Raw genomic sequence first — 18,330 nt, 5'->3', positions numbered from 1 at the left:
AGTTCACGGTTCACATACTGCTGAAGCCTGGCTTGGAGAATTTTGAGCATCACTTTACTAGCATGTGAGATGAGTGCAATTGTGCAGTAGTTTGAGCATTCTTTGGCATTGCCTTTCTTTGGGATTGGAATGAAAACTGACCTTTTCCAGTCCTGTGGCCACTGCTGAGTTTTCCAAATTTGCTGGCATATTGAGCGCAGCACTTTCACAGCGTCATCTTTCAGGATTTGAAATAGCTCAACTGGAATTCCATCACCTCCACTAGCTTTGTTCATAGTGATGCTTCCTAAGGCCCACTTGACTTCACATTTCAGGATGTCTGGTTCTAGGTGAATGATCACACCATCGTGATTATCTTGGTCATGAAGATCTTTTTTGTACAGTTCTTCTGTGTATTCTTGCCACCTCTTCTTAAACTCTTCTGCTTCTGTTAGGTCCATAGCATTTCTGTCCTTTATTGAGCCCATCTTTGCATGAAATGTTCCCTTGGTATCTCTAATTTTCTTGAAGAGATCTCTAGTCTTTCCCATTCTGTTGTTTTCCTCTCTTTCTTTGCATTGATCACTGAAAAGACTTTCTTATCTCTTCTTGCTATTCTTTGGAACTCTGCATTCAGATGTTTATATCTTTCCTTTTCTCCTTTGCTTTTCGCTTCTCTTCTTTTCACAGCTATTTGTAAGTCCTCCCCAGACAGCCATTTTGCATTTTTGCATTTCTTTTCCATGGGGATGGTCTTGATCCCTGTCTCCTGTACAATGTCACGAACCTCCATCCATAGTTCATCAGGCACTCTATCTATCAGATCTAGTTCCTTAAATCTATTTCTCACTTCCATTGTATAATCATAAGGGATTTGATTTAGGTCATACCTGAATGGTATAGTGGTTTTCCCTACTTTCTTCAATTTAAGTCTGAATTTTGCAATAAGGAGTTTATGATCTGAGCCACAGTCAGCTCCTGGTCTTGTTTTTACTGACTGTATAGAGCTTCTCCATCTTTGGCTGCAAAGAGTATAATCATTCTGATTTTGATGTTGACCATCTGGTGATGTCCATGTGTAGAGTCTTCTCCTGTGTTGCTGGAAGAGGGTGTTTGCTATGACCAGTGCGTTCTCTTGGCAAAACTCTATTAGCCTTTGTCCTGCTTCATTCCTTACTCCAAGTCCAAATTTGCTTGTTACTCCAGGTGTTTCTTGACTTCCTATTTTTGCATTCCAGTCCCCTTTAATGAAAAGGACGTCTTTTTGGGGTGTTAGTTATAAAAGGTCTTGTAGGTCTTCATAGAGCCATTCAACTTCTGCTGCTTCAGCGTTACTGGTTGGGGCATAGACTTGGATTACTGTGATATTGAATGGTTTGCCTTGGAAACGAACAGAAATCATTTTGTCGTTTAGAGTTAGAGTAGCACAATTATAGTATGTTTCTAATTCCAGGTCTGATAAAAATTGCTAGGTGGCTGTGTGTGGGAAAATTATTCAAGATTCTTGAGAGACAGTAAGAATTTGGAATAGAGAGAAAGGAATCAGAGAGAAAAAAATCAAAGATTAGCAATCAGAATTGAAACCAAATTTCTGTTTGGGTGGTCTGATGGAAGAATAACAGGCAGATTCCAAAGGCCAGGTGCCATCAATACACTGTTTTCTTGAAGGAAAGCATGGTGGGAGCATTCACTGGGACCTGATGTCACAAAGCTACAATTTTGAAGATAAGAGGATCCCAGTGCAGGGATAGTTACCACATCAGAGGGACAGAAGTGAGCTCAGAAATAGTTCCTTGCATAAATGGATTTTTGCACCACCCATTTACCCACCCTCACCTTCCACTTGATACTGTGGCATCTGTTGGAGAAGTTGAGGAAAGTGCTGTCTTCATAAATGGTACTTGGACTGTTCGACCATTCTGAAAACTTAAATTGTACCAGCAGTTCACACCACACACAAAAGTCAACTCAGGATGGGTTAGAACCTCAGTGTAAATGGTAAAACCCAAAATTCCCTTGGATGATAACATGATTTCTTTAAAGACTTAAGTAAGGAAACATTTCTTAAGTACAAACACAAATGCTCCAAACTCAAGGGGCTTTGAAATGGACATTTGACACTATTGGAAGGAAAAAGTTTGATTTAACAGAGGACTCAATCAGAGAGTGAAAATGCAAGTCACATAGTTGGGAACATCCTTAAAACCTATCTATGTGTCATTCTCTGGTATTTAAATGGATAAAGAGTGGCCAGAGGTGAATCGTGAGAACAGAGAGCCTACTATTAGTAGGTGGAGAAAAGATTGGAATGGTTTCACTAGAAAGAAGAAAACAGTAATGGGGAACCCAGTTCTAAGGGGGAAGCTACTTCTTCATTCCTCAGATGATGACAAAGAAAGCCACAGGGAGGTGGAAATACTCCTCCCAGATTGCTACCAGTTGACAATAGTGAGAGTAAGCAAGGGCACCGAGCCTCAGCCATCTCCATGGACTTCAGGTGAAAAGTTCCCTGCATAAGCCTGGGAAGCCTGGAGAAGACTGGGGCATCATATAGGAAGGTTGGGGGACACTTGCTTTGTTATCCTGAAGATGTCATAAACAGGGAGATGTCTTCTCCAGTGACCTCCAAAGGTCTTCTCCAAAGGTACAATGACCCTTCCCGTGTGGGACCAGCTCAAACAGGTGGACCTGTGGGAAAATGCATAGACTGTGTCACTTGTTCCTGAGAATGTCTGAAGGACCTCTGTAGGGCACAGGACTGGTGCAGAGCCTGGAAAAGTCTCCAGCTTCACTACCTGCATCTGGACCCTCCCAGCTCCCCATCCAGGTCTTCTTTGCCCGTAGCTGCCCTCCTGACTGAGATGGTGTCTCTGACCATGTGTATCCCTCTGTCCCCAGAGCCCTCGGTGGTGTTCGCCAAGGAGCAGCCGGCACACAGTGAAGTGCAGGCCGTGGCGGGGGCGAGTGCCACACTGAGCTGCGAGGTGGCCCAGGCCCAGACAGAGGTGACGTGGTACAAGGACGGCAAGAAGCTGAGTTCCAGCTCGAAAGTGCGTGTGGAGGCCACGGGCCGCGGGCGGCGGCTGGTGGTGCAGCAGGCGGGCAAGGCGGACGCCGGGGAGTACAGCTGTGAGGCCGGGGGCCAGAAGGTCTCCTTCCGCCTGGACGTCACAGGTCAGTCCTGGAGGAGGACGCTGAGCTAGCCTGTTTGCATGTGATAAGGGGACTGGCTTTCAGATATGAGTGCCTTGAACCTTCATCTCTTCAGCCTCCCTGCCTTCTGCATCCCATCTGGAGGCCCATTTTGAGCTGGAAGAGGATGGATGGGGAGAGTGCATATAGAAAGAAGAGGGGTTGTTTCTGTCCCCTGTTGCCAGGCAGTGGGGCCCAGTCACACTGTCTTAGCACCTGCCCAGAGCCTTCCTCTTTTTCCTGGTGTCAGGACCCTGGCTCTCCCTGATGCCTGGGGGCTGAGGTAGGCCTGGGGATGTGTGATTTTCCTCCCGCCATGCGTTCTTCTGGAGAACCAGCACACATCCTCATCAGGCACTTTATGCGAGTTCTCAGTGGGTCAGCTGTTTCAGTTTGATGTATCCCTGACAGTCTTCTTTCACATTCTCTCAGGAGTAAAGTTTGAATGCTCAAACTTGAGGTTTCTGGGAGGTCTTCCCTCTGTTTTCCTAGATACAGGAGGTCAGTGGGAGAATGTTTCTTGCTACTGAGATGGGCAGAGGGAGCTCTGCAGCACAGAGGGCTGGTAGAATGCCTGTAGAAGTTCCCGGCCTTGTGTTCATTGTCAGTGTTGAGCCAAGAAAGCATGGGTGAGTGAGTGTATTCTGGAGGGAGAAAGGCAGTTCTTTTATACCATCCGTGTAATAACGCTCAGTCACATTTTCCCAACAAGTGTTCAGACTCCATTGGTGGTCCTGGGTGTCTATTACTCGGGCTCTACCTGATCTACAGGGCTGAGATAGACAAGATATCTTTCCCCTGGGGTTTTCCTGGCAGATTCTTACCCAGAACACTTGAGAGTTCCTGTTAGCAAGAGATAGCTGAATTCACTAAACCAGAATAAGAGAAAATTTTGGCCACACAGTAATGCGTGGAATTATTTTATGGCAGAATTTTGGCTTATAAATCTTTAGATATTCTGGGTTAGCAATTTTCACATGGATAAGTAAACTCCCTGAACACAGATGTAGCAAAATCTAGTCCATGTTTTGTTGTAATGTGTGCACAAAATTTATGAAAATAGAGAAGATTGCAAATTGATCAGTTCCTAGAAAACTATGTCAAAACTCACAAAATGGAAAACAAGCAAGTTGTAAAGACCCCAGAATTTTAAATAAATGGAACCATAATAAACAATCTTCTCACAGCAGAATGTCTAAACCTACTTGCTCTGTTGTTAAATTGTACTGAGTATTCTGGTAAGAAATTATCCCATGTTCACAGAGATTCTTCTGTAGTATTGAAAAATGGAGTGCATTCTCTAATTTATCTTACATAGAGAACATATCATTGATACCAAAATCTGACAAGGTAACTATGAAGAAGTAACACTGTTTAATCTGTTGATGATATTAAGGCTAATATCTTCCACAAAATAATAGTAAACTGAATTCAGCAGTTTATTAAGAGGAAAATACAGTACAGCAACAGCTATATTCCAGGAGTGCGAGGTTGGTTTAAAACAAGAATCAGTAGAAAATTTGATGGAAAGCTTAATGCCAATAAAATAAAAGAAAAATGATATGATTTCCCCAATAAATGGAGAATAAAAATACTCAGTAAAATATAGCTACATATATCCAAGAGAAATACTTGATAAAATTGAGCATTAATTCCTGCCATAAAATTCTTACCAAAGTATAAGGATTCTTCTTTTATTTAATAATTGGCAGTATAGAGAAAAACTGGCTATCCTCGTCCATAAAGTGAAACCTTGAAGGCACTGCCTTTGCAGTAGGGAACAAGATAAGAAAGCCAGTTGTCACCACTTTGATGCTGCATTCACAACACACTAAGGAGGGAAATAAAAGATTAAAAGTTAGAAAAATAAAAATGAAACATGCAGATGATATGATTAGCAATTTAGAAAATCTAGAAACGTTGATTACTATACTTAGTAAGAGAATTGGTAAACATCACTGCATACAAAAACAATTTACAGAAAACAATTCTGTATCTATATATCAGAGACAAACAACTGGAAAATGAAATTTAAAAGAATGGCAATAAAAGGTCTTGAGGACTTTGTGAAAGTATTAATATTAAGCATTGCATAGAGGCAGGAAACAGATATAAATAAATGTATACCAATCTATGGAACTCAGAGACATTCACTTCCCATTAAATGCCAAATCACAGTTCTTTGGGGTATTAGAATATTGACAACTTGATTGCAACGGCCAAAGAGAACCAAGTGAGTTTTAACAAAATGAGGATATTTGCTCCAATCTACTCATGACTTAAAAAAAAAAAAAAGTTACAGCAATTTAGACAAGTGGGTCTCAATGCAGATAAATAGCCCAAAGGAATGGGATGGTGAACTCACACTGAAGTGTAGAGAAGGGAGGATCTTATCATCATTGATGGTAAGGCCCATAACCATATGGAAAAATAAAATAACATTGGAATCTACCTCCTACCACACAAAGAACCAACTCCAGGCAGGTTAGAGACCTCTGTGTGAAAGGTAAAACAAGCTTTTATCTGATAATAAAGATTATTTAATGACCGCGGGATAATGAAAGATTTTTAAACAGATCATATATGCAGAAACCACCAAGGACAAACTGATATATTTGCCTTAATTAAATAACTTAATCTCACCAGAAACATTATTTTAAAAATGAAAAAGAGCACAAAAATGGGAGGACAGATAAACACAACAACATGTTTTTACTCTCCTCTTTCACTTTCATCAAGAAGCTTTTCTCTTCCTCTTCACTTTCTGCCATAAGGGTGGTGTCATCTGCATATCTGAGGTTATTGATATTTCTCCCGGCAATCTTGATTCCAGCTTGTGCTTCTTCCAGTCCAGCGTTTCTCATGATGTACTCTGCATATAAGTTAAATAAGCAGGGTGACAATATACAGCCTTGATGTACTCCTTTTCCTATTTGGAAGCAATCTGTTGTTCCATATCCAGTTCTAACTGTTGCTTCCTGACCTGCATATAGGTTTTTCAAGAGGCAAGTCAGGTGGTCTGGTATTCACATCTCTTTCAGAATTTTCCACAGTTTGTTGTGATCCACACATTCAAAGGCTTTGGCATAGTCAATAAAGCAGAAATAGATATTTATCTGGAACTCTCTTGCCTTTTTGATGATCCAGCAGATGTTGGCAATTTGATCTCTGGTTCCTCTGCCTTTTCTAACACCAGCTTGAACATCTGGAAGTTCACGGTTCACATATTGCTGAAGCCTGGCTTGGAGAATTTTGAGCATTACTTTAGTAGCGTGTGAGATGAGTGCAATTGTGCAGTAGTTTGAGTATTCTTTGGCATTGCCTTTCTTTGGGATTGGAATGAAAACTGACCTTTTCCAGTCCTGTGGCCACTGCTGAGTTTTCCAAATTTGCTGGCATATTGAGTGCCGTACTTTTACAGCATCATCTTTCAGGATTTGAAATAGCTCAACTGGAATTCCATCACCTCCACTAGCTTTGTTCATAGTGATGCTTTCTAAGGCCCACTTGACTTCACATTCCAGGATGTCTGGCTCTAGGTGAGTAATCACACCATCATGATTATCTGGGTCATGAAGATCTTTTTTGTACAGTTCTTCTGTGTATTCTTGCCACCTCTTCTTAAGCTCTTTTGCTTCTGTTAGGTCCATACCATTTCTGTCCTTTATTGAGCCTATCTGCAGGAAATGTTTCTTTGGTGTCTCTGATTTTCTTGAAGAGTTCTCTAGTCTTTCCCATTCTATTGTCTTCCTCTTATTTCTTTGCACTGATCACTGAGGTAGGTTTTCTTAACTCTCCTTGCTGTTCTTTGGAACAGCATTCAAATGGGTATATCTTTCCTTTTCTCCTTTGCTTTTCGCTTCTCTTCTTTTCACAGCTATTTGTGAAGACTCCTCAGACAGCCATTTTGCTTTTTTGCATTTCTTTTTCTTGGGGATGGTCTTGATCCCTGTCTCCTGTACAATGTCATGAACCTCCATCCATAGTTCATCAGGCAGTCTGTCTATCAGATCTAGTTCCTTATATCTATTTCTCACTTCCACTGTATAATCTTAAGGGATTTGACTTAGGTCATACCTGAATGGTCTAGTGGTTTTCCCTACTTTCTTTAGTTTAAGTCTGAATTTTGCAATAAGGAGTTCATAACCTGAGCCACAGTCAGGTCCTGGTCTTGTTTTTGCTGACTGTATAGAGCTAATTCATCTTTGGCTGCAAACAATATAATCAATCTGATTTTGGTGTTGACCATCTGGTGATGTCCATGTGTAGTCTTCTCTTAAAGAGGAGAGCCAAAAAGTTGGCTTAAAGCTCAACATTCAGAAAACTAAGATCATGGCATCTGGTCCCATCACTTCATGGCAAATAGATGGGGAAACAGTGGAAATAGTGGCTGACTTTATTTTGAGGGGCTCCAAAATCACTGCAGATGCTGACTGTAGCCATGAAATTAAAAGACGCTTACTCCTTGGAAGAAAAGTTATGACCAACCTAGACAGCATATTAAAAAGCAGAGACATTACTTTGCCAACAAAGGTCTGTCTAGTCAGAGCTATGGTTTTTCCAGTACTCATGCATGGATGTGAGAATTGGACTATAAAGAAAGCTGAGCACCAAAGAATTGATGCTTTTGAACTGTGGTGTTGGAGAAGACTCTTAAGAGTCCCATGGACTGCAAGGAGATCCAACCAGTCCATCCTAAAGGAAATCAGTCCTGAGTGTTCATTGGAAGGACTGATATTGAAGCTGAAACTCCAATACTTTGGCCACCTGATGTGAAGAGCTGATTCATTTGAAAAGACCCTGATGCTGGGAAAGATTGAAGGCAGGAAGAGGGGATGACAGAGGATGAGATGGTTGGATGGCATCACTGACTCAATGAACATGAGTTTGGGTAAACTCTAGGAGTTGGTGATGAACAGGGATGCCTGGCATGCTGCAGTCTATGGAGTCACAAAGAGTTGGACACAACTGAGCAACTGAACTGAACTGAACTGAACCATCAACACAGTATAACATTTAATTATATAAAGAGCTCCTAAATGAATCTGGAAAAAACAGACTGCAAATTTTGAAAATTGTACAAAACTTGAACCACAGAAGGTTAAACTACAGAATAACTGTAAAACTCATATTCTTCAGTTTGTGAATCATTAGGACCATGCAACAGATAGCCACAGTGGTGTAGCTTCACTCCCATCAGGTTGCTAACAGCTGACAGCACTGAGAGTGTGGTTAGGGTGGAGCCTCAGGAGCTCTCATTCACTGCAGATGAGAACGTGCCCTGTACAGCTGTATGGGAAGGACCCTGGCCTCCCATAGGAAGGTTGAGGACTCTGCAGTTCTTCTTCTAGAAGATTTGTGTGAGAGAATTCTTTCGCAGCTTCTCAATGGAACAGCCTCCACAGATCAGGGGTGGAATATAGAAATAAATTGTGTTGCTTGTTGCTGAGAAGGTGGTGGAGTTTCTCTAGGTCACAGAACTGGTGCAAAGCCTGGAGAAGTTTCCTGTCTTCTTGTCCCCTGTTTAATCATTCTTTCCTTAGTGTTGCATCTTGACATAGATGGGGTCTCTGACCCTGTGTATCCGCCTCTGTCCCCAGAGCCCTCGGTGGTGTTCGCCAAGGAGCAGCCGGCACGCAGTGAAGTGCAGGCCGTGGCGGGGGCGAGTGCCACGCTGAACTGTGAGGTGGCCCAGGCCCAGACGGAGGTGACGTGGTACAAGGACGGCAAGAAGCTGAGTTCCAGCTCGAAAGTGCGTGTGGAAGCCAAGGGCTGCACCAGGCGGCTGGTGGTGCAGCAGGCAGGCAAGGCGGACGCTGGGGAGTACAGCTGCGAGGCCGGGGGTCAGAAGGTCTCCTTCCGCCTGGACGTCACAGGTCAGTCCTTTGTGGTACTTAGTCTTGTTTGGAGATGGTGGTTGAATTGCATTAGGCCCTGATGCTCTCTCATTAGACGTCATCTCTTCAGGCCTCCCATCCTCCTCCCTCCTATTTTCATGCCCGTGACTGGGCCAAGTCTTCCAAAGTAGAAAGGGTGTGTATGAGAGGAAGAGGGGCTGTTCTTGAACACCTTGTGCTGTTTCCATAGAGTCGTGTTTAATCACACATCCTGAGCGTGATTAAACCTGCCCAAAACCCCTGTCATGTTTCTTGGTGTCCAGGACTGTGGCTCTGTTGGATGCTTGAATTCTGAAATAGACTAGTCATCTCACACCTGAGTTATGTGACTGCTTTTTTGGATGTCTGGGTATGCCCTCTCTTAGAACCATACTGGGGTTCTCACTAGTCAGAGACACTTGCATCTCTTTGTATAAGGTTGACTAAACTTTGGGTTATTCATATTTTCTTTAAGACCCTCATGTACATTTATGTATAGGAATGCCTAGGAGATATTGTGGATTTGGTTCCAGGTCACTGTAATAAAGTGAACATGCAACCCACTCCAGTATTCTTGCCAGGAGAACCCCATGGACAGAGGAGCCTGGTGGGCTGCTGTCCATGGGGGTTGCACAGAGTCGGACACCACTGAAGTGACTTAGCATGCATGCATGATTGCAATAAAGTGACCTAACAGATTTTTTGTTTTTCCAGTGCATATAAAAGTTATATTTACGCTATACTGTAGTCTGTTAAGTGTGCAATAGCATAATGTTTAAAAATGTACATACTTGAGGCAAAAAATGCTTTATTGCTAAAAATTGTTAACCATCATATGAGCCTTCAGTGAGTAGTAGTAACATCAGAGACCATTGATCAAAGATTACCATAGCATATATCTGTTCAGTTCAGTTTCTCAGTCATGTCCGACTCTGCAACCCCATGGACTGCAGCACACCAGGCTTCCCTGTCCATCACCAACTCCTGGAGCTTACTCAGACTCATGTCCGTAGAATCGGTAATGCATCCAACCATCTCATCCTCTGTTGTCCCCTTCTCCTCCTGCCTTCAGTCTTTCCCAGCATCAGAGTCTTTTCAAATGAGTCAGTTCTTTGCATCAGGTGGCCAAAGTATTGGAGTTTCAGCTTCAGCATCAGTCCTTCCAATGAATATTCAGGACTGGTTTCCTTTAAGATGGTAATGAAAAAGGTTGAAATATTGCAAAGATTACCAAAATATGCCACACAGACATGAAGTGAATAGATGCTGTTCGGAAAATGGCAGTGAAAGCTTTGTTTGATGCAGGGTTGTCAAAAACCTTCGATTTGTACAAAATGCAAGAATATCTGCCAACCTCAACAAAGTGCAATAAAACAAGGTGTGGCTGTAGAAGTTGTCTGTGCTCCCATTTGTAACAAAATCTAGATATGTTTTCCTGCAGTGTTTGTGGGAAATAAAAAAGACCAGAGGACTGGTAGGTATGTGTCTGAGACATGCACATGTGAGGTCTGGAATTCATATCTTGTTGTTAGACCATTCTGTGTCAGAATTCTTCTTGGAGTTTGATTTATAAATTTAGAAATGGAAAGAAATAAGTAGCCTAAGCTATATCAGTACACTTTGTTAAAGATGAGTCCTTATAGTAGCAGCCATTTACTGATAAGTTGGCATTTATTCTACAGCACATCCTGAGGAGTGTGTGTCTGTACCACTCTGGCAGGTTCATGGAGAAGTCTGATAACAATTTCCTTTTGTTAAGTGGATCTCAACATTAGAGAGATGTGGGTGATGGTATTATATTACGTACATGTAGCAGTTTGGTTGTATGCTGGTATATTAATGATTTGTGGGTGAGTACAGATAACTAAAATATTTATGTATCTTCCTAAAATGGTTTTTAAGAGACTAAGTTATTTTATGGTAATAATTCTGAAATTTTCAACAACTTGATCAAATGTTAGAAAACCATATGAAAAAGTCACACAAGAAGAAATAGATAACTGAAATAGTCCTATGGAAATTTTAAAATTGGGCTATAACTGCTTTACAGTGTTGTCTTGGTTTCTGCCATTCCAGTTCAGTTCAGTTGCCAGTCATGTCCGACTCTTTGCAACTCCATGGACTGCTGCACACCAGGCTTCCCTGTCCATCACCAACTTCTGGAGCTCGCTCAAACTCATGTTCATTCAGTCGGTGATGCCATCCAACCATCTCACCCTCTGTCATCCCCTTTTCTTCCTGGCTTCAATCTTCCCCAGAATCAGGGCCTTTTCCAATGAGTCAGCTCTTCACATCAGGTGGCCAAAGTATTGGAGCTTCAGCTTCAGCATCAGTCCTTCCAATGAATATTCAGGACTAATCTCCTTTAGGATGGACTGGCTGGATCTCCTTGCAGTCCAAGGGACTCTCAAGAGTCTTCTCCAACACCACAGTTCAAAAGCATCAATTCTTGGGTGCTCAGCTTTCTTTATAGTCCAACTCTCATATCCATATATGACTACTGGAAAACCATAGCTTTGACTAGATGGACCTTTGTTGGCAAAGTAATATCTCTGCTTTTTAGTATGCTGTCTAGGTTGGTCATAGCTTTTCTTCCAGGGTCATGGAAGCTTTTCTTCCTTAGCATTTCTGCCATAAAACAGTGCAAATCAGCCATAAGCGTGTGTATATATATCCCCTTCCTCTTGAGACTGCCTCCCACTGCCCCCTCCCATTGCTCCCCTTAGATCATCACAGAGCACCAAGCTGGCTCCCTGTGCTGGACAGCAGCTTCCTGCCAGCTCTCTATCTCACACATGCTAGGGCATACACATTGGTGTTACTCTCTCAGTTAGCCCCTCTCCTCCCCCTCACCCCTCCACAAGTCCATTCTCTGTGTTTGCATCTCTGTTCCTGCCATGCAAATAGGTTCATCACTATCATTTGTCTAGATTCCATAGATGTGTTAATATATAATATTTGTTTTTCTCGTTTTGACTGACTTCATGCTGTATGTCAGGCTCTAGGTTCACCCATGTTACTGCAAACAACTCAATTTTATTCCTTTTTATGCCTAAGTAATATTCCATTGTGTATATGTACCACATCTTCTTTATCCAGTCATCCATCTATGGATATCTAGGTTGCTTCCATGTTTTGGGTGTTGTATATAGTACTGCAGTGAACACTGTGGTATATATGTTTTTTTGAGTTATGGTTTTCTCAGGTATATGCCCAGAGAAGGCAGTGGCACCCCACTCCAGTACTCTTGCCTGGAACATCCCATGGGTGGAGGAGCCTGGTAGGCTGCAGTCCATGGGGTCGCAAAGAGTCGGACACGACTGAGTGACTTCACTTTCACTTTTCACTTTCATGCATTGGAGAAGGAAATGGCAACCCACTCCAGTGTTCTTGCCTGGAGAATCCCAGGCACGGGGGAGCCTGGTGGGCTGCCGTCTATGGGGTCGCACAGAGTCGGACACGACTGAAGCGACTTAGCAGCAGCAGCAGGTATATGCCCAGTAGTGGGATTGCTGGGTCATATGGTAGTTTAATATTTAGTTTTTTAATGAACCTCCATACTGTTCTTCAAAGTGGTTGTATCAATTTATATTCCCACCAGTAGTGTAAGAGGCTTCCCTTTTCCCCACACCCTTTCCAGCATTTATTGATGTGGAGAATTTTTTTGATGCTGGCCATTCTGACTGGTGTGAGATGATACCTCATTGTAGTTTTAATTTGCATTTTTCTAATAGTGATGTTGAGCATCTTTTCATATGCCTCTTGGCCATCTGTATGTCTTTTTTGAAGAGATGTCTATTTAGGTCTTCTGCCCATGTTTTGCTTAGGTGGTTTGTTTTTTGAGCTCCGTGAGTTGCCTGTATATTTTGGAAATTAATCCTTTGTCTGTTGCTTTGTTTGCAAATATTTTCTCCCATTCTGAGGGTTGTCTTTTTGTCTCATTCATGACTTCCTTTGGTGTACAAAAGCCTTTAAGTTTAATTATATAACATTTGATTTTTTTTTCTTTTTCTTTTCATTGCTCTAGGAGGTGTGTCAAAAAAGATCTTGCTGTGGCTTATGTCAAAGAGTGTTTCTCCTGTGTTTTCCTCTAAGAATTTTTTTTTTTTTTTGCAGTTTTATTTTATTTTATTTTTTTAATTAATTTTATTTTATTTTTAAACTTTACATAATTGTATTAGTTTTGCCAAATATCAAAATGAATCCGCCACAGGTATACATGTGTTCCCCATTCTGAACCCTCCTCCCTCCTCCCTCCCCATACCATCCCTCTGGGTCGTCCCAGTGCACCAGCCCCAAGCATCCAGTATCGTGCATTGAACCTGGACTTTTATAGTGTCCAGTCTTACATTTAGGTCTTTAATTCATTTTGAGTTTATTTTTGTGCATGGTGTTAGGGATTGTTCTGATTTCATTCTTTTACATGTAGCTTTCCCAGCACCACTTATTGAAGAAGCTGTGTTTTCTCCATATTCTCAATATCTCCCAGGTATATTCTTGCCTCCTTTGTCAAAGACGAGGTGCCCATATCATACCTCTGGGATTTGTATCTTGTCCTGTTGGTCTATATTTCTGTTTTTGTGTCAGTACCATGCTGTCTTGGTGACGGTAGCTTTGTATTATAGTTTGAAGTCAGAGAGCCAGCTCCATTTTTCTGTCTCAAGATTGCTTTGACTCTTTGGGGTCTTTTGTGTTTCCATACAAATTATACAATTTTTTGTTCTAATTCAGTAGAATGCCATTAGTAATTTGATAGGAATTGCACTGCAGTTGTAGATTGCTTTGCATAATGTGGTCATTTTCACTGTAAATTGATTCTTCCACTCCAAGAACATGGTCTGTTTCTTCATCTGTTTGTGTCCTCTTGGATCTCTTTCATCGGTGTTTTATAGTTTTGTGAGTACAGATCTTCTGCTCCTTAGGTAGGTTTATTCCTGGATATTTTATTCTTTTTGTCTTGATGGTAACCAGGATTGTTTTCTTAATTTCTCTTTCTGCTCTTTCATTGTTAGTATAAAGGAATGCAAGAGATTTCTGTGTATTAATTTTGTATCCTGCAACTTTACTAAATTCATTGATCAGGTCCAGTAGTTGGCATCTTTCAAATTTTATGTGTGTGATAACCTGTCCTCTGCATACACTGACACATTTACTTCTTTTCCAATTTGGATTTCTTTTATTTCTTCTACTTCTGTGATTGCCATAGTGAGGACTTCCAAACCTATGTTGAATAAGAGTGGTGAGAGTGGACATCCTTGTCTTGTTCCTAATCTTAAGGGAAGTGCTTTCAGTTTTTCACCATTGAAAATGATGGCTTGCTGTGGGTTTGTTATATATGGCCTTTATTATGTTGAGGTAGGTTCCCTCTATGCCAATTTTCTGGAGAATTTTTATCATAAATGGTTATTGAATTTCGTCACAAGCTTTTTCTGCCTCTATTGAGATGATCGTATGGTTTTTATTCTTTAATTTGTTAATATGGACATTGATTGATTTGCATATATTGAAGAATCCTTGCATCCCTGTGATAACCGCTTGATCATGATGTATAATCCTTTTAATATATTGTTGGCTTCTGTTCGTTAGTAGTTTGTTAAGGATATTTGTGTCTTTGTTCATCAGTGATATTGGTCTGTAATTTTCTTTTTTTGTGTGATATCTTTTCTGGTTTTGGTATCAGGGTGATAGTGGCCTTATAGAGTGAATTTATAAGTGTTTGTGATTCTGAGATTTTTTGGGAAGAGTTTGAGAAGGATAGATGTTATCTCTTCTCTAAAAGTTGGTTCAAATTGCCTGGGAAGCTGTCTGGTCCTTGACTTTTGTTTGTTGGAATATTTTTAATCACATTTTCAATTTCACTACTTGTGATTGGCCTGTTTATATTTTCTAATTCTTCCTGGTTCAGTCTTGAAAGCATGTATCTTTCCAAGAATTTATCTATTTTTTCCAGGTTGTCTTTTTATTAGATTACAGTTGTTTATAGCAGTCTCTATGATCCTCTGTATATCTGTGGTGTCAATGCTAATGTCTTCTTTTTCATTTCTAATTTTACTGAGTCCTCGCTCTTTTTTCTTGGAGTCTGGTTGAAGGTTTATCAGTTTTGTTTACCTTCTCAAGGAACCAACTTTTACTTTTATTGACCTTTGCTCTTGTTGTCTTATTTCCTATTTCATTTATTTCTGGTCTGATCTTTGTGATTTCGTTTCTTCTATTGACTTTGGGTTTTCTTTCTCCTCTTTCTCCCATAGGTTAGATTGTTAGTTCGAGACTTTTTCTTGTTTCTTGAGGTGGGATTGCACTGCTATGCGCTTCCCTTTCAGAACTGCTTTTACTGTGTCCGATAGGTTTTGGGTTGTCATCTTCTCAGCATCGTTTGTTTCTGTGCATTTTTTAATTTCCTCTTTAATTTCTTCAGTGATCTCTTGGTTATTTAGCAGTGCACTGTTTAGCTTTCATGTATTTGTGGGGTTTTTTTGTTGTTTTTTTTTTTTGCATTTTTTCCCCTGTAATTGATTTCTAATGTCATAGCATTGTGGTAGGAAAAAATGCTGATACGATTTCAATTTTCTCAAATTTTCCGAGGCTTGATATATGATCCAAGATGTGGTTTATCCTGGAGAATGTTCCATGTGTGCTTGAGAAAAAAAAATTGTTCTCCTGCTTTCAGGTGGAATGTCGTATAAATATCAATTAACTCCTTTTGGTCTGTTGTGTCCTTGAAAGCTTGTGTTTGCTTAGTTATGTTCTGTTTGGATGATGTTTCCACTGGTATAAGTGGGGAGCTGAAGTCCCCCAATACTAATTGTGTTATGGTTGATTTCCCCTTTTATGGTTGTTAGTGTTTGCCTTATGTATTGAGGTACTCTTATTTCTATGCATAACTATTTGTAATTGTTTTATCTTCTTCCTGGATTGAGTCTTTGATTATTATGTAGTGTCCTTCCTTACCTCTTTAACAGTTTGTATTTTAAAGTCTATTTTATCTGATATGAGTATTGCTACTCCAGCTTTCTTTTGATTTCCATTTGCATGGAATATCTTTTTCCGTCTCTCACTTGCAGTCTGCATGTGTCCTTAGGTCTGAAATGGATCTCTCGTAGGCAGCATATACACGGGTCTTTGTTTTTGTATCCATTCAGTGTCTGTGTCTTTTGATTGGGGCGTTTAATCCACTTACATTTATGTATGATTCATATTTCCTATTACCATTTTCTCTACTGTTTTCTTAATTGGTGTTGAATTCTCTTTGCTTTTCTTATCTGTAAAGCTTTTTATTTATCTGCCAAATCTGAATGAGATCTTTGCTGTATAGTCTTGGCTGTGGGCTTTTTTCCTTTCATCACTTTACGTATATCCTGTCACTCCATTCTGGCTGGCAGAGTTTCTGCTGAAAAATCAGCTGATGGCCATATGGGGACTCCCTTGTATGTTATTTTTTGCTTTTCCACTGCTGCTTGTGATAGTTTTTCTTTGTATTTAATTTTTATTAGTTTGATTATTATGTGTCTTGGTATGTTTCTCTTATCCTATATGGGACTCTCTACACTTCCTGGATTCTGGTTGAGTCTTTCCTTTCCTATGTTAGGGAAGTTCTCAACTATAATCTCTTCAAATATTTTCTCAGACCCTTTTTCTTTCTCTTTTGCTGGGACCCCTATAATTCAAATGTTGGTACATTTAATATAATATTGTCCCAGAGAGCTCTGAGACTATCTTCAGTTTTCTTCATTTTTTCCTTTATGCTGCTCCTTGAAAGTTATTTCCATCATTTTATCTTCAGTTCACTTATTCGTTTTTCTGCCTCAGTTATTCTGCTATTGATTCCTTCTAGCATATTTTTAATTTTAGTTACTGCATTTTTCATCACCGTTTGTTCATTCTTTTGTTCTTCTAGGTGTTTGTTTAATACATTTTCTTCTATTTCTGCGATTTTGGATCATCTTTACTATCACTACTGTGAATTATTTTTCAGATAGTTATCTATTTCCTCCTCATTTATTTGATTTTGTAGGTTTTTACCTTGCTCCTTTGTCTGTAACATATATTTTTGTCATCCTATTTTTTTTTTTTTTATGAGTAGGAATGTGTTCCTATCTACTGTTTGTTTGGCCTGAGGTTTCTGGCAGTGGAGTTTGCAGGCAGTTGGGTCGAGCTGGGTCTTGGTGTTGAGATGTGGACCTCTGGGAGACCTTACTCTGATTAGTATTCCCTGGGGTCTGAGGTTCTCTATTGGTTCAGTGGTTCAGACTTGGTACTCCCACCACTAGAGCTCATTTCTAATCTCTGGCCCATGAACTGAGATCCCACAAGCCACAGAACACGGCAAAAAAAAAAAAAAAAGAGCAGAACAAAAACAAAGAATAAAAATTACAATTTAGAAAACCAGCAGATATATTAGAAAAAATAAGAATATATATGAAACAAACACCAGAAGGTAAAACAGAACTCCAGTAGCAAAGGAGAAAACCAAAAACCAAACCAAACCAAAACAAAAAGGACCCGAAAAAGCCTTGGCTGTAGGGGCAGGGCTTAGGCAGGGCAGCCCTTAGGCAGGGTGGGGTTTAGGCGTAGGACCCAGGCCAGGAAAGGCCCTAGGTGGGTGTCAGGGTGGCGCCTGGGCTCAGCCTGGCCGGTAGGGGCCCTCTGGAGAGTCTCTGGCCTCACGGTTTAGAGGCCCAGGGCCTCAGCAAGCTCCCTGGAGCTGAGTGACCAGGGATGGAGAATGCTAGATGTGTTTCCCCAGTCCTCCAACCCCTCAGGTCCCTCCTAGTCCCTGCTGATCCCCAGAAGCTAAATGTGTCTCTTAAGGTGTGTAAACCCCTCCCTTTACCCAGCCGCCCTGCGGGTATACCTGCCACGTCCAGCCTCCACTTCTCCTCCCCCTTCGCTACCCACCCCCACCATCCTACCCAGTTGCTCAGGGGTTCCTCTGGTCTTCCTGGGTGTCCAAGGTCCTCCACCAGCATCTGGTAAATATCCTGTTGGTGAGGAGACATGGACTCTGCATCTTCTCTCCCCATCATCTGGGCCCCACTTCCCCTAAAACTTAAATAAATGGGACCAGTAATAAAAAAAAAATCATAAAGATCTAAGCCCATTGGTTTGTCGATGAAGTGAAAATGTTAGTCATTCAGCCGTTTCCAACTTTTTATGACCCCCCTGGACTGTAGCCTGCCTGGCTTCTTTGTCCATGGAATTCTCTTGGCAAAAATACCGGAATGGGTAGCCATTCCCTTCTCCAGGGGATAGTCCTGACCCACGGATTGAGCCCAGGTCTCCTGCA

General features: G+C 41.1%; 1 protein-coding gene across 40 annotated transcripts in view; it reads left to right on the top strand.

Moving 5' to 3' along the window:
* Positions 1-18,330, top strand: part of OBSCN (obscurin, cytoskeletal calmodulin and titin-interacting RhoGEF) — a 237,313-nt gene that overhangs the window by 104,475 nt on the left and 114,508 nt on the right. For all 40 annotated transcript variants that reach the window (XM_061421359.1, XM_061421345.1, XM_061421347.1 and 37 more), the window contains 2 exons: positions 2,878-3,153; positions 8,772-9,047. In XM_061421359.1, coding sequence (XP_061277343.1) covers positions 2,878-3,153; positions 8,772-9,047 — 552 coding nt within the window. The remainder of the gene's footprint in view (positions 1-2,877; positions 3,154-8,771; positions 9,048-18,330) is intronic.

Source organism: Bos javanicus, chromosome 7, assembly GCF_032452875.1.
Source record: "Bos javanicus breed banteng chromosome 7, ARS-OSU_banteng_1.0, whole genome shotgun sequence".
NCBI classification, from domain to species: Eukaryota; Metazoa; Chordata; class Mammalia; order Artiodactyla; family Bovidae; genus Bos; species Bos javanicus.
This window is presented reverse-complemented; position numbering and strand designations above follow the sequence as displayed.